The sequence below is a fragment of the Cydia splendana genome, chromosome 9 (genome assembly GCF_910591565.1).
Source record: "Cydia splendana chromosome 9, ilCydSple1.2, whole genome shotgun sequence".
In the NCBI taxonomy this organism is placed as follows: Eukaryota; Metazoa; Arthropoda; class Insecta; order Lepidoptera; family Tortricidae; genus Cydia; species Cydia splendana.
The window spans coordinates 1,984,496-2,011,507 of NC_085968.1; the positions used below are offsets into that span (position 1 = coordinate 1,984,496).

The following is a 27,012-nucleotide window of genomic DNA, read 5'->3' on the forward strand; positions in this document are numbered from 1 at the left end:
CGCGTCATTATTTTGATAGTAATTAATACGTTACCAAAAACAGTGTAGAGTCTATGCAACTGCAACTGTGTGTATTGGGCCCCATACATTCAACGACTCTTCTCTACCTATAGGTAATACCTACCTAATATTATGTAAGTTTATAAAAACAAGAAACTAAAGTGAATGATAACAGTAAAAATACTACTTGACTTATTATTATAAACTACTTGACTTATTACTACTTCGTAAAGACGGGCCCTTACGAACACGAAGTGAGCCAGTTCAATGGTGCGCAAGTGGCGTATGTGCACATTTTCGTTGGTGCGCATGTTCGCCTGGCGTGAAAGTGCTAATCATCCCTACTTTTGGCATCTTTGATTATGATTAGGTAAAAAAAGTTAGACCAAGATAAATCTGCAACAATTTTGATAGCACACGCAGTGCAAGTGTTATTTTAAAATTGAAAAACTTCTATGAAATTATGTGCGTTATAACACTGCGTGTTCTATCAAAATCGTTACAGACTTATCTTGATCTAACTCTACAATCATATCTACAATGTTGATTTGGATGGGCATGGGGGAAGAAAAAAATGTCAACAGTCTACGTCAAATTATTAATTGCTTCAATCAGAATATTTTATTATTAATCCTTCCACTTCTTTATAAAAGCCATTCAGATATCTATCTGGCACTTTTATCATGTGCCGAAAATCCACTGTCATTTTATTTCTAAGAGGTCCATCTTGACAATGTCTGGGTGTAGTCGTCTTACATCTTCAATTTTGGAATTAATGATTTTCCATCTGAAACATTTTCTGTGTTATAGGTATTACAAATCTTTAGGTCCTTGGCTCCAAATATTTTGTGGACACTAAATGTAACAACTTGTTGGTAGTGGGAATAATCCGAAATAGGTACAGTCGACGTCAAAGATATGTTTACATTACAAAGGAGTAAGGTGCAAAAGTGTAAACATATCTTTGACGTCGACTGTAGTCTGTACCTACCTAGCCAATACATCCTTACATAGACAGCATAATATTATTAGTTCGTTCGAAGCGATTAGCATCGTATTTTTTAAAGCTGACAATAACTATATTTGCATTTGTCTTGTCTAGATTGGAAACCCACTGTGTTGTGTACAGTTTAGGTAATGACCGTAGCAATATTACAAAAAAACTGGTCAATATAAGAAAATGTGCATTTGTATGTTATATCGATTAGGTAATCATAGTTTTTGTATGGTATATCCATACAAAAACTATGATTTATTTATAGATATTTATTTCTTTATTCCTTTATCTACTACTTCTTACCTAATCTGATGAGGTATGTTGGAATTATTTCTTGAGTACAGCCGTGTGTGTGTTGGTTTACGTTACATGTAAACTGTTTAACTCTTTGAACGCTTTACATCATAAGCCAAAACATCACTTAGGGGAGGTAGGGGAGCATTGGGCAGTCGGGAGGCTCGGGCACCCTCTTGTGAATCAGGACTTATTACAAGGGGGTGCCGGGGCCTCCCGACTGCCGATTCGTTTTTATCCATGGAGATGATCACTATAGGACGAGCTATACGAAAAAATAATACTTTCCCATCATCATCGATGGCCACTGCATCCCTGACGGATGATTGTTGTAACGCTGTATCAGGAGCGGTTGAGACGGCCAATGCATTTCCGGTTATGGCTATACAAGCCTATCGCTGCACGGCACTTCTTGCCGCGTAAGTCGCATGTGTGCATTTGTTGAGCCTCTGGATTTGAGACCAGAGCACCAGCCCGATGACGCCTGTGTCTTTTGTCTCAAGTTTTCCAGCCACACTTCGTTGAGCTTCTTCGCTCCCACGTATAGGTCTCTACGCCACTCGGGTCTCATTGCAGCACGTTCCTCCCAGCCGTCGGTACCGATGCCAAAACATTCGATGTCGCGCTTGCAGGAGTCCCTAAATCTTAACATCGGGCGCCCCACGGGTCTTTTTGCGTGTGCTATCACAACCAATCTAACAACATCTCATTATACCCATTATCCAGTTTAGCCTTTTATTTACCTAGTGAAGATCATCAAAGAGCATTGTTAGGTACTCGCTGAGATACATCGGATTTAAAATAAATCAATGGAATGTCTTTCGGTTGGACAAAATTCTAGCGCATTTTAAATACGCTATTTTGTAAAAACCATGTTCATTAATGGTTCATTATTTTAAATTGCATGTTTTGACAATTATTGACAATGTTACATTGAGCGTCATCTTGACATTACTTTAGAAAGTCCATAGACATTGGTCAACTATCTATATTTTATAAAATGCTGGAGTAAGACTGTCGAGATTACCGCAATTTAGAAATGCTTTACGTCAAGTTGAATTTTGCCTTGTTGCGACATCTAGCGGTGAGTAGAAAAATTAAGGCGTAATTAACTACATTTAATTAACTCATTAAATGGATTTATTTCGATTCCTGCAAGCGTATGACCACGGCTATATTATACTAAAAATAGCTTATACAAATACTTTTCACATGATATACATGGCATGTGTATACACTCATATTCCGCTGTACAGCAAGTAATTTTTAGTATGACGATTTTGTAAAACTGTAAACTGAAACTCTTTAAATACTTTATCGTTGGTGTTGATACAAAAAACATACGGCATTTTTCATATTATTTCTATTATAATACGCTACAACTTATTATATCAAGCGTATTATGAAAAATAACTGCTTATGTGCGCAACTTTTTTTTTTATATAGCTCGGTCCCTGCAAGTTGTCTAAGGTTGGTGCCATACAATAGAATGATACTACGATTAAGAGCTTTAAAACGATATATATCTCAACAGTATACATCCATGGGACACTGCCCATACTGAAGTGCCCATTCTCCTTTTAGGTATGTAGTAGTATGTACGTCAAACGGTCTCTAAGAAAAAGGCATTTAACTGGTTTGCAAGACCGAAGTGATCCCAGAAGTGTTCCGTGAACAAAGTTTTGTACGGAACACTAAAAATAGCTTTGATAAGCACATACCATTTAATATAAATTAACTAATTAATAGAACCGCACTAATATTTTTTTAGATTATAAATACGTAATTATTTATTTATAACAAATAGAACATACGTAAAAATCTATTCTTTATTTTCTTGCTAGTACTTAGTTTCGTATGGAATAAAAATCATTTTAAAAGACGGAAATACACGTGAACATCAACATCTGAACGTTGTGCCAATCTACAAACCATTTCCGCCATTATACCTTTGAAAAACGACTCAAATGCTCCCCATTTCCGGTACTTTGTCGTAGAAAGAGACATTAGAAATTGAGTCTACGCGTGATTGTGAGTGTTTCTATTCTATTCTATTGACTATAAATCTTTGAAGACTGGGATAGTATTATCTTTTTCTTTTTTTTTTTTTTTTTTTTTTAATTTATTGCTAATAAACAAAAAACACTTAAAACTATTACAAAACTTCGCCAAACTGCGAAACAGTTTGTTGGCGAATGAAATACACCCAATTATACCTAAATGTTTATACCTTCATGCTTAATACTATGCTAATTACTAAACTAAATATGACTAACTTGCATTAGCGTAACTATTTAATAACAGACTTCTAATTTTTTTCTTAAATATTGTTTTTGTTGAAAAATTTTGCTCGGGGGGTATGACATTAAAAATACGCGGTATTAGGTACTGCCTTGTTCTTCGGCCGTAATAATTGGAGGCTTGTGGCTCGACATATCGTTTTCGTGTAGATTCTCTTAGACTTCTGTTGTATATCTTTACTATCTTAAATTTAGGACACATATACTGTTCGACAGCTAACAGATATTTAAGTTTTTCGTGAACAGGTAAAATGTTACAGCTCTGAAAAAGTTGGTTATAGTGCTTGTTACATTTTTCTTTAGTTTTCTTATCTACTAATATCTTAACAAGTCTAAGTTGTAAGTTAAGGATCTTATCAAGTTGAGTTTTAAATGTGCGACCGTATGCCACTAATCCATAACTTATCACAGAATCTGCTAATGCGTGGTACAGTGTAAATAGAACCGCCTTATTTACTATAGGTTTTAAATTGATAAATTTGCATAATATAGACCTTAACTTTTTACACACCGACTCCACATGGAGGTTCCAGTTAAAACAACTATCGACATTTAAACCCAAGTACTTATAGTTAGTGACCATTTCAAGGCGACTGCACTTACACGACACCATGTCATTGTGCAAACATTCATATGTGTGCCCTACTATTCCGAATTGTTCACAGGGAATTTTGAGGTACGGAGACTTTATCAACATACACTTGGTCTTTGCTACATTCAGTATAATACCGTTATCGTGTGCCCACCTCAGAATGTTGTTAAAGTCTGCCTGCAGCCTGTCCCGCATGAGCGCGACGTCCCGGTCGGCGTACACCAGGCACGTGTCGTCCGCGTACATGTAGGTGGAGCAGTGCTCCACGACGTTGCTAATGCTGTTCACGTGCATGATGTACCCGACCGGGCCGTACACTGACCCAGTCGGTACGCCGTATTTTATATTGGCTTCTTCTCCCGTTTCATCTATTATCTTCGTGCGAAGCGACCGGTTATGTAAGTAGCTCTGAAACCACAGACTAATTGGACCACAGATGCCGCACTCTTGCATAGCTTTGAGTAGCAATGTGTGGTCCAAAGTGTCAAAAGCTTTTTTGAAGTCAATATATAATACAGCTACATACATTTTTTTATCCAATTTATCATTTACATCGTCCACAAATTGCGCTAAAGCAGTAGATGTACTGTGTGACCTTCTAAATCCATGTTGTGTGTCTGATAAGACGTTATTATTTTCTAAGAAGGTATTTAGTCTGCCTACTATTACTTTTTCTGTTATCTTATTTATTGTGGATAGGATAGCGATAGGCCTATAATTAGAATAGTCACAGTGACTGCCTTGTTTGAAAATCGGACGTATAATAGCCTTTTTTAAGTAATCTGGGTATACACCCTGTTTGGCACACATGTTTATAAATTTAGCTAGCACTGGGCTTATTTTGTTTTTCACATATTTTAGGTCACAAACTCTAATGTCGTCTAACCCCGGAGCTTTCCGACAGTTTAAGTGGTCTATGATTTTTTCAATTTCCTGCGAATTAACTAGCTGAAACCTAAAAGATACATTACTTGGCCTTACATAGGCTGACCGGTTTAAGAAATTGTGGTCACAGTGGTGCTTAACACGGTCAATTTCTTCTGTGAAGGTTTTGGCAAAGTTCGTACATATATTTCGTACAGAATCCGTCTTCCCCAAGTACTTCATTATAACGGTATCAACATCATCTTTTTTATTACCTAACCACTTGTTTATGACTGCCCAGATCTTTCTACAATCCCCATTACAGTTAAATATTTCCTCTCTCCGAAACTTATTTCTAGCTGAATTTATTAACTTGTTTGTTCTGTTCCGGTGTCTAGTGTAATCTAACCTTAATAACATATTTTTCGGGGCCGCTTTCCATTTTCTAAATAACTCATCCCTACGTTCTATCATCATTCTTAGATAACTGTTGATCCAAGGTTGATTTTCCCGCCTATTTACAGTCTTTACAGTTTTTTTACTTTTATCGTATATATTTTTAAAAGTGCTACACATCAAATTATATAACATCAGCGGACAGTCCAGTGACAACAACTCGTTCCAGTTTATTTTATCTAACTCTGACCTCACTAATTTGTTATCCAATACACACCGCAAATTAGAAACCGAGGACTCACTTCGTTCACTGAAACTTAAGTTCGCTCCTATCATGTAGTGATCTGATAATTTGCACCTAAGTATGTGTGTCTCGACGCGCGCGCGCATGCGTGTGCGCACCCACACATGGTCGATGCACGACGCTGATAGCACACCTGCCACCACCTCCTCCCTAGTGCACTCGTTGATACCACTCTGCAGGCCGCATTCACACAAGGTGTTTCTGTAGTTATCAATACTGCTATTCGATTCTAACAAGTTTATGTTTGTGTCTCCTATTAATATAACACTGTGGTTGCTAGGTATTTGTTTCAAAAGGTTTTTTAATTCCTCTGTAAAATATAGCTTGTTCGTATCGGGAGGTCTGTACAGCGCGATAACATGTATTTTATTAGCTCCCATGGTAATTAAGCAATGTAACATTTCCGAAGAATACACCTGTGTTGCTTGAAGTTCAACGTTGAGGTCCGCTTTAAAATACATCAGAACACCACCTCCTCTCCTTGTTTCTCTGGTATAGCTGTACATTTCATAGCCAGGAATCTCGTAAAAGCTCAACTCCGCTTGTTTAATATTTATCTCGCTTAAAATGATAATGTCTTGACTGTAGTCGCACTCTTTAATTTGAAGACAAATCTCAGAAAAGTTCTTTCTTAAGGATCTTATATTTAAATATATTATTTGTAGTTTTTCAGACGTATTCTTAATATAAGTGACCCAATCATCTATTCGCGTAAAAGGCTTAAAATCTATGTTGTCATCTAAATGAGACAAAAAATACAAACTAAACAATAATAAAACTAAACTACATGGAATTGAGATCGTTGAATTTTAATTACATTAAGGAAAACACGTAGTGTGGTCCCGCGCGTTCTTTATTGTTCACTCGGCGTTATCACAGCTGAGTTTGTTTACGTCCGCCTCCGATCGAATATGGGTAATCTTTTTGATATTATCGTCTTTTTTTACAAGGATTCGCAGGTCTTGCACCCATATATATTTATATTTTTCTTTTAACGTTGTTTTTGTGTACCAGAACAGCTGTCGCATATATTTAGGAAGAGATTCGTTTATATAAAGTCGATTGTTTACTCCGTTCTCCAATATATCCTCATTAGTCAACCGCATTTTTTTCTTAGAAATCCATTCATTCCTGGCACTCTTTGTACGCAGTGATACAATTATCGGGCGCGGCTTGGATTCATTTTGCTTTTCTCTACCTACCCTCTTTGCAACTTCTATGTCTTTGGGGTTTAAATCTAGCTTTTTAGCAATTGTTTCGGCTATCTTCATCGTATTTTCTTCTTTGCTCTCTGCTAGACCCACCACTTCGACGTTCTTCTCCACTTCTTTCAGCTCGAGCTGTGCCACTCTCGCTTCCAGAGCTTCATTGACTTTTTGTAGGTTTATATTTCTGTTTTCCAGTGCAGTCAGCTTTTTTTCGGCACTTGCCTTAAACTCTTGCAGGCCCTGATACTGCTCAGCGTAGAAGTCTACAGAGTCAGATAATTCTTGGATTTGCTTTTGTATATATAGAGTATCCCGAGTTTGTTGTTCACCTCCGTCAAGACTGTCTCCGCGCTGGCCTTGCTCACATCAGTTATGTTCAACTTTGGCGATTGTGCTTTCGGACTGGCATCGGCTTTGAAGCATCCATCACAAATCTCATTTCTCATTTGAAATTGCTTTTGATTTACACATCGTTTGTGAAAAACTTCTTCCTCGCGGGGTCCGCTTGACAACTAATCCCATGATTTGACGTAGGCACTAGTTTTTACGAAAGCGACTGCCATCTGACCTTCCAACCCAGAGGGAAAACTAGGCCTTATTGGGATTAGTCCGGTTTCCTCACGATGTTTTCCTTCACCGAAAAGCGACTGGCAAATATCAAATAATATTTCGTACATAAGTTCCGAAAAACTCATTGGTACGAGCCGGGGTTTGAACCCGCGACCTCCGGATTGAAAGTCGCACGCTCTTACCGCTAGGCCACCAGCGCTTTTTTTTGGGATAGTATTATCACATTCTCTTTATTTCAAAAATGTATCAAGTAAAGAAAGCGAATAAGCAATATTAGTCTTTATGTATTATGGTTTAACGTTCGAAATGGAACAGTGAATATGGAAATTTCCTTGATGTTAACAATTGATGTGTTGTAATTACATTAATCTGTGTATTACTAATTCACTTTGTGCCCTCTTGATTCAATTGTGTGCAGCGTTTGAGGGTGTGTTCCTCATGTGTTCCCTTCCCAGTCAATTAAGTACAATTAATAGACCTAGTTAGTGAGGTACTATTATAATATGATTAAGAGCGCTCTTACAAGAAAAGTCGAAATAATGCAAAATTGATGATACTAGTCGACGAAATTCAGGACTTTGCGCTCATTATTAGAAACAATGAGTGCTTGTTCCAGTAAAAGCGTCTTCTTATCTTTATAAATATCGTTGTAAATATTAGAAAAAGGACTTATTAAATTAGTAATGATTTTTTTTCTGATGGTCGTTTCCGAAAAACCCCGTGAAGCACTGAATGGCGAGCTCTTATTTGGAAATGTTGAGAATTTTACTCTGCTAAACCTGGCTATTTTGTATTACTAATACCCTGTACTTTAGGCATATCAAACTATATTTTTCCTACATACCTTTGAGAAAGAGAAAATCAAAGTAAAACGAACTCGATTTTCTCTCCGAAACAAGTGTCAATTCCTACGAAAATCTACTTAATATCGAAGTCATTTTCATACTCAAGCAATCTGCAACGTTTGCTTATACTGTTGGTATACATTAGTGTTTATGAAATTCTACTATAATTTTTTGGCAATTTTTTGAAAACTACTCTATATTACCGATGACGCGCGCTGCGCCAGCTCAGTGCCGCGGCAGAGCTTGTAGAGGCAGGACGTGTGTCGGTCGGCTCCGCACATTTTCAACGGCGACGACGAGGTTTTTTATCATTGTGTGCGGCGGGCGCCGTGTAAAACGCTATACTGTGTGCGTGTAAACCGCAACGAGAGACTTTGATCCTAGCACTGTTTTTATAGTATTATAATTTATAATGGTACAGTTTAATAAACTACCGGACAGGATTAAAAATATTTGAAACGACCTGACATTCTATATGTATTTATTTGACTCAAGATAGTACTCAGGGTCTGATGATGGAGCCGGAAGGTGGTCACCGGTACCAATCAACCATGCAACTAAACCACTTCGTGTTTAGGCTCGTTTTATTCATCTCAACAAGATCTTTGACACAAGATAGTACTCAGGGTCTGATGATGGAGCCGGAAGGTGGTCACCGGTACCAATCAACCATGCAACTAAACCACTTCGTGTTTGGGCTCGTTTGATTCGGCTCAACAAGATCTTTGACTTAAGATAGTACTCAGGGTCTGATGATGGAGCCGGAAGGTGGTCACCAGTACCAATCAACAATGCAACTAAACCACTTCGTGTTTAGGCTCGTTTTATTCGTCTCAACAAGATCTTTGACTTAAGATAGTACTCAGGGTCTGATGATGGAGCCGGAAGGTGGTCACCGGTACCAATCAACCATGCAACTAAACCACTTCGTGTTTGGGCTCGTTTGATTCGTCTCAACAAGATCTTTGGCACAAGATAATACTCAGGGTCTGATGATGGAGCCGGAAGGTGGTCACCGGTACCAATCAACCATGCAACTAAACCACTTCGTGTTTAGGCTCGTTTGATTCATCTCAACAAGATCTTTGACACAAGATAGTACTCAGGGTCTGATGATGGAGCCGGAAGGTGGTCACCGGTACCAATCAACCATGCAACTAAACCACTTCGTGTTTGGGCTCGTTTGATTCGGCTCAACAAGATCTTTGACACAAGGTAGTACTGAGGGTCTGATGATGGATCCGGAAGGTGGTCACCGGTACCAATCAACCATGCAACTAAACCACTTCGTGTTTGGCTTCGTTCGATTCGTCGCAACAAGATCTTTGACACAAGTTAGTACTCAGGGTCTGATGATGGAGCTGGACTGTGGCCACGGGTACCAGTCTACCATGTAACTGAACCACTTCGTGTTTGGGCTCGTTTGATTCGTCGCAATAAGATGTTTGACATAAGATACTACTCAGGGTCTGATGATGGAGCTGATGATGATAGACAGGTACCCGTCGCCACCTTCGCGCTCCATCGTCAGACCCTGAGTACTGCCTTGTGTCAAAGATCTTGTTGAGATGAATAAAACGTGCCTAAACACGAAGTGGTTTAGTTGAATGGTTGATTGGTACCGGTGACCACCTTCCGGCTCCAACATCAGACCCTGAGTACTATCTTGTGTCAAAGATCTTGTTGAAACGAATAAAACGAGCCTAAACACGAAGTGGTTTAGTTGCATGGTTGATTGGTACCGGTGACCACCTTCCAGCTCCATCATCAGACTCTGAGTATCACCTAGTGTCAAAGATCTTGTTGAGACGAATCAAACGATCCTAAACACGATGTGGTTTAGGCATGGTTGATTGGTAATGGTACCTTCCAGCTCCATTATCAGACCCTGAGTACTGTCTTGTGTCAAAGATCTTGTTGAGACGAATCAAACGAGCCCAAACACGAAGTTGTTTAGTTACATGATAGACTGGTACCCGTGGCCACCTTCCAGCTCCATCATCAGACCCTGTGTATCTTCAGTGTCAAAGATCTTGTTGAGACGAATCAAACGAGCCTAATCATGTTACTACATGGTTGATTGGTATCCGTGACCACCTTAATCATCATCAGATCCTCAGTACCAGTTCGTTTTTAAACCCTCGTTGATACAAACTTTACAACCTATAGGTACCAAATGCAATGACGAAACATGTAAATAAGCGAGTAGGTACCTATAATTTCTTTCGAATATTACTCGATGGCGATTACCTTCATAAGTACGAGTATGGGGCTATTCATAAATTACGTCGTTTCAAATGGGAGGAGTGGGGGGGGGGGGGTCTGGACATCGGATGATGGTAACATGACGTAGGAGGAAACAGATTCATCCGAAGCTTGATTTTTGGATGATTTGAGGGGGGGGGGGGTCAAAAATCGTCAAAAATAGATGACGTAATTTATGAACAGCCCCTATGTACATTTGCACTGCATTTAGTATTTTCGTACTTACCAAATAACAGTTTTAGAACTTTAAAAGTTAAGTACAGTTAGTGTTGTTATGGTTGATTTCAATATGCTTCGCGAAGGATCAAGAATGTTTAATCCATCATTGTAGTGCGAGTGTGGTAGAAGGGATCGGCATACTGAGCTCGCACGGCCTGCCGCAGCGCGTAAAATACCTAAACTCGCTCAACGCCGAAATGTAATAGCGCTCTTAAAAGTATAGTTGGAACCTGTTCCAACAATATAATCTAACAAATTTACAAAACAGTCATTAACTTGTTGGATTTTAAGTGTAAGTACAACATTGTAAAAAATTAGGTACTTCTTAATAAATTTCGTAAATAAATTAGTGATACATTTAAACTTTGCAAATAAAAACTTCTCAAAAGTGATAAATGGTTAACTTTTATCTGTAATCAATTACTTGAAGTTGAATACATGATATTTTTTATTAGTGTCACGAATTAAATAAATAAATAAATATTGTAGGACATTTTTACACGAATTTACTAAGCCCCACGGTAAGCTCATGAAGGCTTGTGTTGTGGGTACTTAGACAAAGATATATATAATATATAAATACTTATGTATATACATAGAAAACAACCATGACTCAGGAACAAATATCTGTGTCATCACACAAATAAATGCCCTTACCGGGATTCGAACCCGGGACCATCGGCTTCATAGGCAGGGTCACTACCCACTAGGCCAGACCGGTCATCAAATTAATACATTAATTCCCAGTGTAAATCGGTGTCATTCGCTAATGCTTTGCTTTCTTTCCGCACATGTGTCATAAATTACAACGATATTTCAGACGGGTGCCGCCGTACCGATGGCTGTGGTGCAGCCGGCGCCGGCGCAGGCGCGCACGCGGCACGCTGCGATCACGGTCCGACTCCACGGCGAACTCGGACCTGCTTAGCCATTCGACGCATGCAAGAAGATCGCAGTCTGTTGCTCTGGTAAGTACCCTGGTAATAACTTCTTAGTGTACGGTCAAGTAATTTGATGTCCGAGAAACTTTGTATCTTGTCATCGACGCGGACGCGGCACGTTGCGATCACGGTCCGACTCCACGGCGAACTCGGACCTGCTTAGCCATTCGACGAATGCAAGGAGATCACAGTCTGTTGCTCTGGTAAGTAATAACTTCCAACCCCCTTATTCATAAAACTTTACGGGCCTGATTTAGTATCGCTCGAATATGCAAGAGTGATAGAGAGGTTAGATAACGAAATTTTAAATTTCTTGTTTCGCAGTAGACCCTCGGATTGTGATGGATTGTGGTAGTGGCGCCCCCTACGCAGTGTTTCGCGTAATATTCCCTATTATGTTATACCCCTTTCTGTCATTTCGACTTATGTATTTCTACATAAGTCAAAATGACAGATATAAAGACAAACGATTATTAGCTAATTGAGGTTTATAGCGCATTTATGAATAAGGGGGTTAGTGTACGGTCAAGTGGGTAATTTGATTTTCACCACACCAGCCTGGAAAGGCTTACTTTGCACTTCAAAAACTGATAGCAAAGTTGCATTTTATTCAAAAAGCTATTTATGAAGCAAAGTAATGAAATGCAAATTTTGAGTTGTTTTCTTATGTTTGCTGGTAGAATTGACCCCTTGTAAAAAATAACTATTACGTGCTACAGCTTGTCTTGCCGGCGCGCGGACGCGGAACGTTGCGATCACGGTCCGACTTCACGGCCATCTTGGACCTGCACAGCCATTCTATTGCTATGGCAAATATACCTACACTAATATCTAGAATTAGCAAGATTAATCTGATAACTGTTTAAAATAATATGCCTAGATGCATAAAAATGTGATTAAAAAGGCAAGAAAAGAAAGGTGCATTCACACTGCAGTTTTTCAACGTTGAGCACACTGCAACGCGGTAACATTAGGTAACTTTCCTAGTTACTTACTGTTGCACAGTCAGTGTTACTCAACGTTGCTCCACCAAAGTTCACTGGCGGTGGGGGTGGCGATGCAGCTTAAAACAAGTATTTGGAAAAATATATGATTTATACGAAACACGGTAATCTTATGAAACATTCCCGCAACTGTCAATGTAGTCTTTCTTATTCTAGTAACGAATGTACAATGACTTTTTAATTGATTTATTAATAATAATTTGACGTTTCAGTCGCTGAACCGCACGCGCAGCAGCAGCGTGTCCCGCGCGATCCACAGCGACCGGCGCACGCAACTGCTCGTCCTGACGTCCGTGCGCGACTGACGACTAACCGACACTGATGACGTCATGCTGTAGATAACATTACATTAGTTTAAAAGCTACCTACACCGCTGGCAGCATTAGCGTGTTCTGTGCGATCCACAGCGACCGGCGCACGCAACTGCTCGTCCTGACGTCCGTGCGCGACTGACGACTAACCGGCACTGATGACGTCATGCTGTAGATGCTGTAGATAACATTACATTAGTTTAAAAGCTACCTACACCGCTGGCAGCATTAGCGTGTTCTGTGCGATCCACAGCGACCGGCGCACGCAACTGCTCGTCCTGACGTCCGTGCGCGACTGACGACTAACCGACACTGTAGATAACATTACATTAGTTTAAAAGCTACCTACACCGCTGGCAGCATTAGCGTGTTCTGTGCGATTCACAGCGACCGGCGCACGCAACTGCTCGTCCTGACGTCCGTGCGCGACTGACGACTAACCGACACTGATGACGTCATGCTGTAGATAACATTACATTAGTCTAGAAGCTACCTACACCGCTTGCAGCGTTAGCGTGTTCTGCGCGACCCATAGCGACCGGCGCACGCAACTGATACTGACGTCCGTGCGCGACTGACGACTAACCGACACGGACGACGTCATGCTGTAAAGTGTCATTCTATGGAACTTACTAACTATCTAAACAAAAGTCACTAGTAAATTCATCATTCTTTGACAATTTCAATATGGCGGTTTGTTTACATAGTTAGCAAGTTCCATAGAATTACACTTTTAGATAACATTATGTGTAGTAAGCTGCAATAATATATATTCTCTGTCAGTGTCAAAAGTGACATTTCCTTAACCAGGGCCGTGTTGCATTTTAAACTTCCTACAACTAATATTACAACGGAACTCCTTTTCTAATAAGTGATATTAGAAGAGGAGTTCCGCTTGTAATACAAGTTGTAGTTTATTATGCAACACGGACCTGAAATCTCACTGTTGACATTAATCATACATAACAAATCCAGATCAAAGCTATTTTTGTAATCAGATACCTGCAAACGATACTACAAATTAAATACTTTTTTTTATTTCATACTGCTACTAACACAAATGTAATTAATTATATAAGTAATTGTTAATGTTAATTAATGTTTTAATTAAAATGTATAATATAGACCTGGTCTACATCTTCTTCTACTACTTCTATTACTTCTACACAGTATTCATACGCAAATATCTCAAACGTTCAAATAATATTAAGCGTCATCTAAAACAATGACGATTATCACGGCTTTAGCTAAGGGGTTTGTAAGTCTTTTATATTTACTATCCTTTGGTAATGGTAATTAAGCAAAAAATACAAAGATTGAAATATTAGTCTTACTAGGTGTTTAATTATAATTATTTATTTTGAAAATAAGAATGTTTGTAGATATGTCTTGAAATAATACATTGTAAGACTGCCATATATTGTGTGAATGCATATTGTAGTAAATAAAACTTATATTATCAACGAACGTTAAATTAATATTATTTTATACTGTGGTTGTTTGTCAATGTACTTTTTTATATAAATGTAAAACTTATTAAATAAACTAAAATAACTACTTAAGTACCTAACGTTTTTTCTTACTTTACTATTAGTTCTGATAGTAGATGTTTGTTAGTTTGTTTAAATGTTTAATTAAACTAAGTATTTACTGAATAAAAAATAATCAATCATATTAAGAATTATACCCCGTCGTTATTGTACGTACCTAGTTCTAATACTTTTAATTTATCTAATTTCTTTGGACTTTCACGTTATTATTTATTGCGTAACTGAGGTTAAATAATATTATATATATTTATTGTCTATTTTAATTATTTTTATTTTGAAAGATATTTTACTTTTAAAATTATATAAGTTTGAATTGATTCCTCAGTTAGTTTCCAAACTTGTGTTATAATGCAACATAATATAACAAATTGATAATTTGCCATGTATTTTAATGAATTAACACAAAAACAGCCTATAAATTACAGTATTATACCTTATAATAATTATAAGTACCTAATTGGTATACCTACATTTTCTGCCAAAGATGAAAATGAGATGTAAAAAAAAATATATATACATTCTAATACATAGTGTCCTCTATGATACTTTATTATGTATCTTGTATCTGAAATATCATGTTTAAATATAAATATATTATATAGATGCTTGTAAAAAAGCAAATGTTTATATGAGAATAATTGGCAACTTTTGATCTTCCATAGCGAATAAAAATATTATTTTTTTTCATGTTAAAGTATCACTAGTCAACACGGCATTTATTTATTGTATTTATAAACTAGTTAAAATACTCTATGTATTATTTATTGTAAAATGTAAACTTAAGTTTCTAGTTATGATCAAATAAAAAAAATCGTTATGGTTTAGGTATACATTTTTTTTATACTTAGCTGGTAAGTGTTTTTCTACCTATGTTTACCTGATTTCTGTTCAATGCTTACATTTTTTTATTTAATATCAAGGTAAAATGGAACGGTACGTGAAATTAAATGTTACCTAAGGTGCATTGGGGTAACTTCAAAAGCGGGATAATTTTGAAAATAGCAATGGGTAATTTATTTATTTTTTCATTTTTAAACATTTTCAGAGGGTTTGATAAAATTTGGAGGATAGAGTTCCTTATTCTGTACAATATAAACGCAATTTCACTGTATGTCCTAGAAAGGTATCGTCTTGGGTCGTCCCATTCGTTTTTCGTCAAGTTCTTAAATTAGTCCTATTCTGCTTTCGTCACTCATTCTACATTCGTCACAATCATCGGTGGCTTTCAATGTAGAATGAGTGACGAAAGCAGAATAGGACTAATTTAAGAACTTGACGAAAAACGAATGGGACGACCCAAGACGATACCCCTAGAAAACCATTCACTGAGTTACGGAAAACATATGGAATTTTCCGTAACTCAATGGGAATTTTCATACATTTTTTTGTCCCAAATTTGGATTTCGTGTTTATTCCGACCAGAATAAAGAGCTTTACAAACCTACCAATTTTTATCAAAGTCTGACAAAAAAAATCGTAAAAAAATGGCCCAAATATCTATTTAACCAGAGGCCATTCATAATTTAGCAACATTTACACTACTGCAACGCTTATCATGGTATTTTTCATTACTGTTGAAATAATTGAAAGTTCCTTTGGAACTTTAACAATTTGGAACATTACCTCGCTTTCGAAATTACCCCAAATAAATATATTTAATATATTTTATTTTTGTAATGATTTGTTAAGAAAAAATATTTATTTATGTTTTATTTATTTATTATATTACAGTATAACTTGTATAAAATTCGAATAAACCTTATTATGGTTTACGAAATCAACTGGGTTTTATAAATTAGATTTAACTTTATTTGCATTTAATTTTAAATTATTTATTTAAAAAGAAAATGTAAAAAGTGTTTTAAATAATCTTACCTTACATTTTTTTAAAGTCATTTAATAAAAAAAAACAGTCAAGTAAAAATGTAAAAGAAAACTAAATGACATAAAATGTAATTCAAATTTAGAACTAAAATTATTTATGCCTAAATAAAGAGAGATAAAAAGCCGTCAAATATTTTTGTACGAAAATCTGAGATAGTATTTATATTTAACATTGTATGTAAAGTAATATATAAAATTAGTTTATAACTCATACATAAAATTATCTTAGTAAATTCATGTATGTTTCTGAATAAAAATGTTCAAAACATGACTGTGTTAAATTGTTTTTTAATCAACCAGAACAAGAAAAGAAAAACAATCCTTTTTAGTAATAACAAACAATTATAGTGTCGCTTAACTTCAAACTCGGGTAAATCCATTCGACCGTCTCAGCAAATATCTACCCTATTTCTTTTTCTTAATACCAAAATCGCATAATCTGACTGATGGACTTACCCGAGTTTGAAGTTAAGCGACTCAATAGATATTTATAAAATTCGCTACAGAAAAGTTTGTTTACTTCACTGACTTAATATTAGAAATAGACACACAGAGCGGAACAAAAACGTCAACAAAATGTGGGTCAGAATGACAGTAGCGGCAAATTTGCATTGATGATAAAAACGCTTACGTAAATTTTGAGTCAAGATAAATGTTTTGTACGGAAAAGAACTTACTGTCGTAAGCATTAAGTGTCAAATTTGTAAACATTAGTACCAACACTGTTAAAACTTTAAGTCCGATGGCACTAAACGTAACTTCACCTTTGTATTTACGTCAAACAACGTCAAATGAGAATAATGAACGAATGGAGTCCCTTTGGTACATTTTAATAGGTATTACTGTACAGAAAAACCAAAGTAATAAATGAATCAATTTAATTTGATCGGGAGTTCAAATAAAATTAATTCATGGTAACAACCCGTTTAAGTTACATAAAACAAATTTATTTTTAATAAGTAAGTATATATAGGTACGTCTTTAAATACTATTTTCCTTGAAATAAATTCAACTTATTAAATAACTGTGTATTTTAGATCTACATAATCTTCGCACTTTCGTTCTTTGCAATATAGTGCACGGGGATATTCAGGTCGCTACTGGTACTGATTGGTTATGGTCTTTATCAAGAAATTCCTGTGGTTGTCACTGTGTTCAGACAGGTTTAACATTTACAGATAGTCGATGTAAGCCCTTATTGGTCGTGTATATGTCGGAAACAAGGAAATGCGCCGAACACACAAGTGCCGTTTTGCCTTGTTTAAAACTGCATCACCCCTATCTCTTGCTATAATAGCAGTACACTCAGCACGTCGCATAGGTTTTCTTGGAAATCTTGAATTTAAACATAATATTATATCTTACGAATTCCATATAAAAATAAAAAAAGTATTGACCTCACATCGACTCATTAGATTTTTGTTCCTTCACATCCCTTCTTTGGTACTAACAAAATAATTTATACAAAACCATGAAATTACCACCAGATTACATAAATTATGTAATGCTATCCAAAGAACTAACCGAAAGAAATACATTCCAAGCTTTTTCCTTATTTTATCATTGTTATTTTTGCATATTTTGACGACCATTTTACGACATTGTTGACAACTTCACATTTGAGCGGTCTATACAAGACTAAACGAAAAAGTAACGCGTGATCTGTTTTAACGTTACTTTTGCGGGGCCATTTTTTGCGGCTGATTGGGTATCCAGTTCTTATTCTATATCAATGGTTTACTTACATTAAAATAAATCCGTAATGTTATCACCCCCTCCCTCACAATATGAAAAAAAAAACTTACAATTAGACACATTTAAACGAAACGCCATCTGTGGAGAACCAAAGAAACCTATATACGGACCGTATGTAACCGAAACTCGGTTGTGCCTCTTAGCAAAAATTTTAGAGCCTTCTTCCTAGAGGGCGCCAGCCCGATATAAGTTTTTTTGATATGATATACCACCTTTTTAGATTTGAGTGCGCTTTTTTCTTGAAGTATTGAAGATCTTATAGGTCCGGAAATACTGCAGGCGACAGTTCATTCCACAGTTTGGCTGTGCGAGGCAGGAAGTTTCTGGAGAAACGCACAGTCGAGGACTTCCAACCATCTAAGTGGAGATGATGGAAATGTCGCGTAGAGCGATTAGTCTTATCCATATAATTATTAGAGATGCACCGGATATTCGGTATTCGGCCTATCCGGCCGTTATTTTAATATCCGGCCTAATACCGAATAGTGACTTACTATCCGGCCGGATACCAGATAGTAACTTTGCTTGATTTCGGAGTAAACAAATTGGACTTAAGGAAGAGTCACGGTCATAATCGTACTCGTTTATTATTTTAATACAATTTAAACATTCCACTCACTTGCATGCGAACTCAGTTCGTACCTCGAAATGACGAACGTTCAGTACGAAACAGGTCAAAACCTGCACAATGCGCACCTGAAAAACCGAAAAGTAGGTATAGTTCTGCCGGCCGAATATGGTCGAACATCCGGTATCCGGTATCCGGCTAAACAACTATCCGTTGCATCTCTAATAATTATGATTACGATCTTTATCTTATATCTTCATCTAAATGCAAAATTTTACTGCAGATCATTGTAAACCTTCTAATGGCGAATAGAAAGGATGAAATTAACATGTGAAACCCGGAAAACAGAATTAAATAGAATATTAACCCTTCATTTGCATTTGGATGACCGGTGACCGGTACCATTACGTTAATTAACACTTATCTTTTTATTATGTATGTAAATACTGTATAATATGGGTCATACCATCTCCTCTTGCGTCGAATGATGGTCCATAAATGACAATTCATTTTTATATGGAGTAGGTACCTAAAATGTTTGCAACTGCGTCCCTATCAGTCATTTTGACATTTACGTATGCAAGAAAGAGACTAAATTTAACAGAAACGGTAGACGTCTTGTGGGTCTTTCGGTAGATCTCGCTATACGCTACCCCAATGGCGTGTATAGATAAGGGAAGGAATGGAAAGATTCGCGAGATTCTGGTAGGCTTCCGTAGCTCAATTGGTAGAGCTAACGCACGGATTGCGGAGGTTGCGGGTTCAAGTCCTGCCGGAAGCGTAATTTTTCCATTTTTTCCTTTAATATAAAATTTAAATTTAACAGAGGTTTGAAAAAGGTTGTTATATGAATAAGGGGGATATTACCCACCTAATAGGGGTGGTATATTATGGGTTATTGTCCCTTGTTCACTCAGTTGACAGGGAAGTTAATGTGAGGTGAAAGGTAATATGAGTAATTTCCAAGTGATGAGCACGGTAACTGACCCTGGTAGATGTTGTAGTAGTACTATGCCTTATGGGAAACGGTCGAAGAGATCATTTACACATTGATTAGTGTTTAGTGTGATTGCATAATATTTGCCACTAAACGCAAGCAGGAAATGTGTGAGCTCGCACTTAACACTTATCAATGTGTAAATTGGGGTAAAGTTATACTTAGTACGGAGTAAATATTCAATTTCTTGAATGCCTCATTAAGTTTTTCTGGTTTTTTTAATATAGATGACTTCCGAAAGTCGTGTTCTATGTAGATTTTTATTTTTGTTTATTTATTCAGGTAATTACAACACAATATCTAAACTTAATTACAAAAGTATCGTTAAACCAGTAAGGTTTGTCTCGATACTCCATCCGCGGTAGATTTACGAGGATAGCGAGAGATACGAGTATAGCGCCAAAATATAAATAATACACATTTAGAGTTTAAAAACAAACTTTATTAGTAAAATTTGACTTCAGATAGTTGCGTTCATTCTATGAAGCCTTGAAATTTTACAGAAGTTTTCATTGGTTTACGTTTTTTAGCGTGTATACGTAAATATAAATAATACACTTTATAAATGGTTTAAAAACTATCAATATTTCAATAGCAATAGTAATAATATCACGACACCTTATAAAGCAAAGTCCCCCGCCGCGTCTGTCTGTTTGTGTGTTTGTTTGTATGTTTGCGATAAACTTAAAAACTACTGGACGGAACCGTTTTTCACCAACCAATAGGAGTGATTCTTGAGGAAGGTTTAGGTGAGTAATTTGTTAAGATTATGTGTAACCCGTGCGAAACCGGGGCGGGTCGCTAGTTCATATGAAGACAGGAATTTCAAAATGGAAGCCGAATTCTTTATAATACCTAAGACTCGAATCCTTTGAGCTTCAGCATACATCTTTTGCAAAGAAAACTGTGAATAATTTTAATAAAAAGGAAATTGTGTAAATACATAATATTTTCACGCTTTTTTCAGGAAAGTATTATGTAAATAAATGCTTGCGTCGTTTCAGCGGTCTTACTAATATATAGGTAGGTAGGTAATGCCAAAGACATATGTAACTCTCTTTGGTAATGCTATTTACATATGCGAAGGAAATTAACCGTGGAATGAGCTGTCGCCTGCAGTATTTCCGGACCGATACAACCTTGAAACCTTCATGAAAAGAGCCAATTTCCGTTTCAAAGGCCGGCAACGCACTTGCAACCTTATAGCAAGGCTAATAAGGTCGCCTTTTTATCAATTGTCACCATGCCTGTCACGTTCTAACAAGTGTGAAAGTGCGAAAGTGACGCATGACATGACAAGTGATAAAAATGCGACCACGGTATACCCATGCTGGTGTTGCAGGCAGGTCCATGGGCGAATTGGGCGAAGGTAATTTCATTTCATGTTATTCATAAACTATTGTTATATACAATAGGGAGTATTACTGCAATGTTCTGCCGCCAGAGTGCAGCACTAAACATAGAGTAACTTATACATACTAGGCCTTAAACAGTTTTTTGACAAGTTTTCACAGGTGGGCTTACTTACTTCTTTTGTTTACAGGTGGGCTACCGCGAAATTTCGTTATCTGCCTCTCTATCGATCGAATAAGCAAGAGTGATAGAGAGGCAGAAACCGAATTTTCGATTGTCGTGTTTAAGCTCTACGCAGAGTTATGCGTAATATTCCCTATTGTGTCTGAATATCACATTATTACCTAAATAAAATAGCTTAACATCAGGCGATTTATGTGCTCGCATTTTAATTATAGTCGGCAATAAATAAAATAAGTGTGTTTTTTAAAACAAAAATTTGGCAGCAACTTTGCTATAGGTACCCGTATATTTAATCCCAACAAAAACATAAATGTGAAATGAGAGCCAAGTTCAATATTAAGAATATGTGTCGTTGTTGACTCGCTGACAAAAGAATTGAGATCTATATGGGTGCCAAGTTCTGTGTTGTGTAGAAAATCCTGAAATTATAAAGGATTTGACTTGGCTAGTTTTTACGTATAGGCTACTTTTCTAAAATTTGGTTTGTTGGTAAAAACTAGCCCATATAGATCTCAATTCTTTTGTCAGCGAGTCAACAACGACACATATTCTTAATATTGAACTTGGCTCTCATTTCACATTTATGTTTTTGTTGGGATATCATTACTTTTTGTACAGAAATTACTATAGTAGGTATTCATCATAAAAGCAGTTTGCCTAAGCTGAAAAGGAGACCCTAGCTAAGGCGCGGTCAATTGTTAAAAAGTTTCAGTTTTCAGATTTTTTTCTTTTTTATACGCCTAATAGTCCAGCTTCATGCCAAATATCAAGTTTCTAAGTGATCTAGAAGTGGGTTAGGTTTTTGGTTTATAAGTATTACCTAATTAATTTTTTTACATCTAAATATCAATAATTTCCCGTTTTCAGATTTTTCCCTCTATATAAACCTAATAACCTTGATGCCAAAATTGCCAAATATCAAGTTTCTAAGTCATCTAGAAGTGGGTTAGGTTTTTGGTCTATAAGTATTAATTATTTTTTTTCCATCGAAATATCAATAATTTCCAGTTTTCAGATTTTTCCCTATATATACACCTAATAGTCTACTTTGATGCCAAATATCAAGTTTCTAAGTGATCTTGAAGAGGGGTTAGGTTTTTGGTCTATAAGTATTATTTTTGTTTTTTCCATCGAAATATCAATAATTTCCAGTTTTCAGATTTTTCCCTCTATATAAACCTAATAGTCTACCTTGATGCCAAATATCAAGTTTCTAAGTCATCTAGAAGTGGGTTAGGTTTTTGGTCTATAAGTATTAATTATTTTTTTTCCATCAAAATATCAATAATTTCCAGTTTTCAGATTTTTTCCTCTATATACACCTAATAGTCTACCTTGATGCCAAATATCAAGTTTTTAAGTGATCTAGAAGAGGGGTTAGATTTTTGGTCTATAAGTATGAATTATTATTTTTTCCATCTAAATCTCAATAATTTCCAGTTTTCAGATTTTTCCCTCTATATACACCTAATAGTCTACCTTGATGCCAAATATCAAGTTTCTAAGTCATCTAGAAGTGGGTTAGGTTTTTGGTCTATAAGTATTAGTTCTTTTTTTTCCATCGAAATATCAATAATTTCCAGTTTTCAGATTTTTCCCTCTATATACACCTAATAGTCTACCTTGATGCCAAATATCAAGTTTCTAAGTGATCTAGAAGTGGGTTAGATTTTTGGTCTATAAGTATTAATTATTATTTTTTTCCATCTAAATCTCAATAATTTTCAGTTTTCAGATTTTTCCCTCTATATACACCTAATAGTCTACCTTGATGCCAAATATCAAGTTTCTAAGTGATCTAGAAGTGGGTTAGGTTTTTGGTCTAAAACTATTAATTATTTTTTTCCCTCGAAATATCAATAATTTCCTGTTTTCAGATTTTTTCCTCTATATACACCTAATAGTCTACCTTGGTGCCAAATATCAAGTTTCTAAGTGATCTAGAAGTGGGTTAGGTTTTTGGTCTATAAGTATTAATTATTTTTTTTCCATCGAAATATCAATAATTTTCACTTTTCAGATTTTTCCCTCTATATACACCTAATAGTCTACCTTGATGCCAAATTTCAAGTTTCTAGGTCATCTGGAAGTGGGTTAGGTTTATGATCTATATGTCAGTCAGTCACAAAAATGCCGGTTTTTAAATGTTAATTTATCAGTAACTGTTTGAGCTACGTTTATGAAATTTTGTATTTTGGAGAAGCTAAGGGGCTTGAATACATGTGCCAAATTTCATTAGTGTAGGTTAAGTAGGTTTCAAGTTGTGAAGGGGTCAAAAGTAGCTCGAAATGGTTCGTGTAATATTACACACGGTTGCTGCGTCGCCAGTTCCTTTTTCTTTGAACTTGGCTGGACACGCTACCGCGTGTCTAGATGTCAGTTAAAGTTGTTCACGCCTTCCGGTTAGCCCTAAAATCTGTGGGCAAACGATTCGTGCCTAAAATGGCCGACTTCCGGTCCAGGAACAGCCTCCATTAAGCCTTGTTGCGCATGAGCGCGTATTATTTAGTACATTAATGCGATAGTTACGATATCCCTTGGAATAAAACATTATACGGTCCATTTATTAGTTGTTGGATTATAAAAAAAATCTAGATTTCCCTCTGTACTTTTATTCATCATCATCATCATCATCTCAGCCGAAAGACGTCTACTCCTGGGTAAAGGTCAAGGATCTCCACAGCGAACGGTCATTCGCTGCCCTCAACCAACGGTCTCCCGCGACTTTAACCAGATCGTCGGTTCATCTAGACTGGGGCCTTCCCACACTGTCTTCCGGTACAGTCACCTGCAATAATATGTTACACAACGAAGGCCGCAAAAATATCTGACACGATCTTATTTGTAGAGCGTGTCACATATTTTGGCGGCCTTCAAATAGTAACATATTATTGTGAGGGGGCAGATGGAGGAGCCTCACGGGATTGATGGAGTGAAAGGCAACTTGGCGATATAAGAAAAACAAGAAGACTTTCGTAAATAATTAATATATTATATCGAACAACACCGGTAAGTAAACGTGAGCGACCGAACGTCTACCATCGTACTACTAGCGACACATGGCCAGTTTAGGAACTAAACATAAAAAACTAAAGCGCTGTCTATGACAGCAGTCTAATCAGCCAATATCAAATTTCTATATTCAATACTCCCACTAAATTTGAAATGGCTAATGCTATTTAGTACAATTACTCACAGTACATATTTAACTAAAACAAAACTATAAACCATTAACAGAACAACTTCTTGACTGTAAACAAATAAAATTACAATACTGAAAGTATCTGATCTCTAATGTTCATAAACTGAACAGCCGGTAAAGCCTTGGTAAAAATGTCCGCAAGTTGTTCTGAACTAGGAACATATTTAATATCAATCAACTTTTGTTGGACCTTCTCACGAATGAAATTAAATTTTACATCTATGTGCTTACTTTTCCTATGAAACACTGGGTTATTTATCAGCTTTATAGCACTTTGATTGTCCATACACAAAGTTGTACAATTCATGTCAAAGTCTATGTCTTTAAAAAACTGCTTTAGCCATAAAAGATTTTTGGCTGCTTCACAACCAGCCAAAAATTCAGCTTCGCATGTCGATAAGGCCACACAGGGCTGCTTCTGACTAGCCCAAGAAATAGGCCCACCGTTTAACATTAACAAGTAACCCGTGGTTGACTTTCTAGTGTCTAAATCCCCGGCATAATCTGAGTCTGAATAACCAACTAAGTCTGACTGCTTTTCATATCTAATACAAACATCTTTTGTTTTTATAAGGTATTTGATTATTCTTTTTACTTGAGCTACATGCTGCAAACTAGGATTGTTAATATATCCACTTAAAACATTAACACCAAAGCATATGTCAGGCCTAGTTGCATTTGCCAAGAACAATAGCGAGCCAATAGCTTCACGATATGGAAAGTCAATCCTATCATTTTCAGTTTCATTTTTTTGAATAGGCACGTTAACATCAACAGGTGTATTGCATGCATTAGCAGTATTCATATTGAACTTACCTATTATCTGTTCGATATATCTTTTCTGATGGACACAGATAGCGCCATTGCTCTTGACTATTTCTAATCCTACATATTTGTTCAAATCAATTTCTTTAATTTGAAAACCTGTCTTCAAATGGCCAACAATCAGGTCCAAAACTCTAGTAGACTCAGACATAACCAGAGCGTCATCAACATACAAGATTAACAGTGCTTTCACTTTCTCAAAATTACCTACAAAAACACAACTATCTGCCTGTGATTGTTTGAAACCAAATTTCACTAAAAAATCTGTAAATTTCTTATTCCAGCATCTGGACGCTTGTTTCAGCCCATAGAGGGACTTCTCCAATTTGCATATCTTATTAGGTGCTGGTGCTTTAACACCTTCAGGCACTTCCATGAATATGTCCTCTTCTAGGACTCCATATAAGAATGCTGTTTTAACATCCAATTGTCTTATATTCCAATTCAATTGAGCAGCAATGCTTAGCAATATTCTAATAGATTCATATCTGGTGGTTGGTGAAAAAGTTTCATAGTAATCAAGACCTTCAATTTGTGTAAAGCCACGAGCGCAAAGGCGGGCTTTATATCTCTCTACTTCACCATCTTTATTTCTCTTAATGTTGAAAACCCATTTAGACGTTATGGTTCTATGATCTTCTCGGTCGACAAAACTCCAGGTGTTATTCTCACGATGGGATTCCAGCTCTTCAGATATAGCTTTCAGCCATTCTTTACACTCTGGGCTGTTGATAGCATCATTATAAGTCACTGGTACATCTAAACTACCTGACAGATTCACTTCAAAATTACAATCTCTCCTGGATCTCAAGTTGTATGGCATGTCATGGCTTAAATTTTCTTGTTCAATTTCATGAGGTGGCACATAAGTCTCATCCTGTTCATTAGCATCATCATAAGAGGTATCCACAGCATCATCAGCCTCAGCCTCTTCTGGTGCCACCCTTTCTATCTCAACTTGTTCAGAATTATTTTCACTCTCTGCATCATCACCAAATCGAAGTGACACTTCAGCTTCACTTTTCTGAAAATTTGGTGTGTTATTTTCATCAAATATAACATTTCTTGACACAGTCACTCTTTTCGTCTCTGGATTATACATCCTGTAATTTGTGTGTTCATATCCCACTAACATCAATTTCCGACTTTTACTCTCTAGCTTCGTTCTTAATTGATCTGGTACATGAACATAACCCACACATCCAAACACTCTTACATGATCTAAACTTGGTTTCATATCAGTCCATAGTTCATAAGGTGTGACATTTGGGGTTTGACTTGAAGATGTGCGATTCAATATATATACAGCACAACTAACTGCTTCTGCCCAAAGATCAAGGGATATGTCACGAGCATATAGCATAGACCGAGCATTCTGCATAATCGTTCTCATCTCGCGTTCGGCCCTTCCATTCATTTCTGGTGTGTATGGTGCAGTCAATTCATGCACGATGCCTTCACTATCCAGATATTCTTTAAAAGCTTTATTCTTAAATTCACCGCCATTGTCAGTATGCAACACACACACACTGTGCAAGAATCTATTCTTTATTATAGCATTGTACTTCTTGAAATAATCTAAAGC

The 27,012-nt window shown here is 36.6% G+C and overlaps 1 protein-coding gene across 1 annotated transcript in view; it reads left to right on the top strand.

The window, feature by feature from the left end:
• LOC134793368 (cardioacceleratory peptide receptor-like) overlaps window positions 1–13,146 on the top strand; it is a 182,374-nt gene extending 169,228 nt beyond the window's left edge. Inside the window, exons 10-11 of the mRNA XM_063764930.1 lie at window positions 11,675–11,822; window positions 13,012–13,146. Coding sequence (XP_063621000.1) covers window positions 11,675–11,822; window positions 13,012–13,104 — 241 coding nt within the window. The 3' untranslated portion in view covers window positions 13,105–13,146. The remainder of the gene's footprint in view (window positions 1–11,674; window positions 11,823–13,011) is intronic.
• The last annotated feature ends 13,866 nt before the right edge of the window (window positions 13,147–27,012 follow it).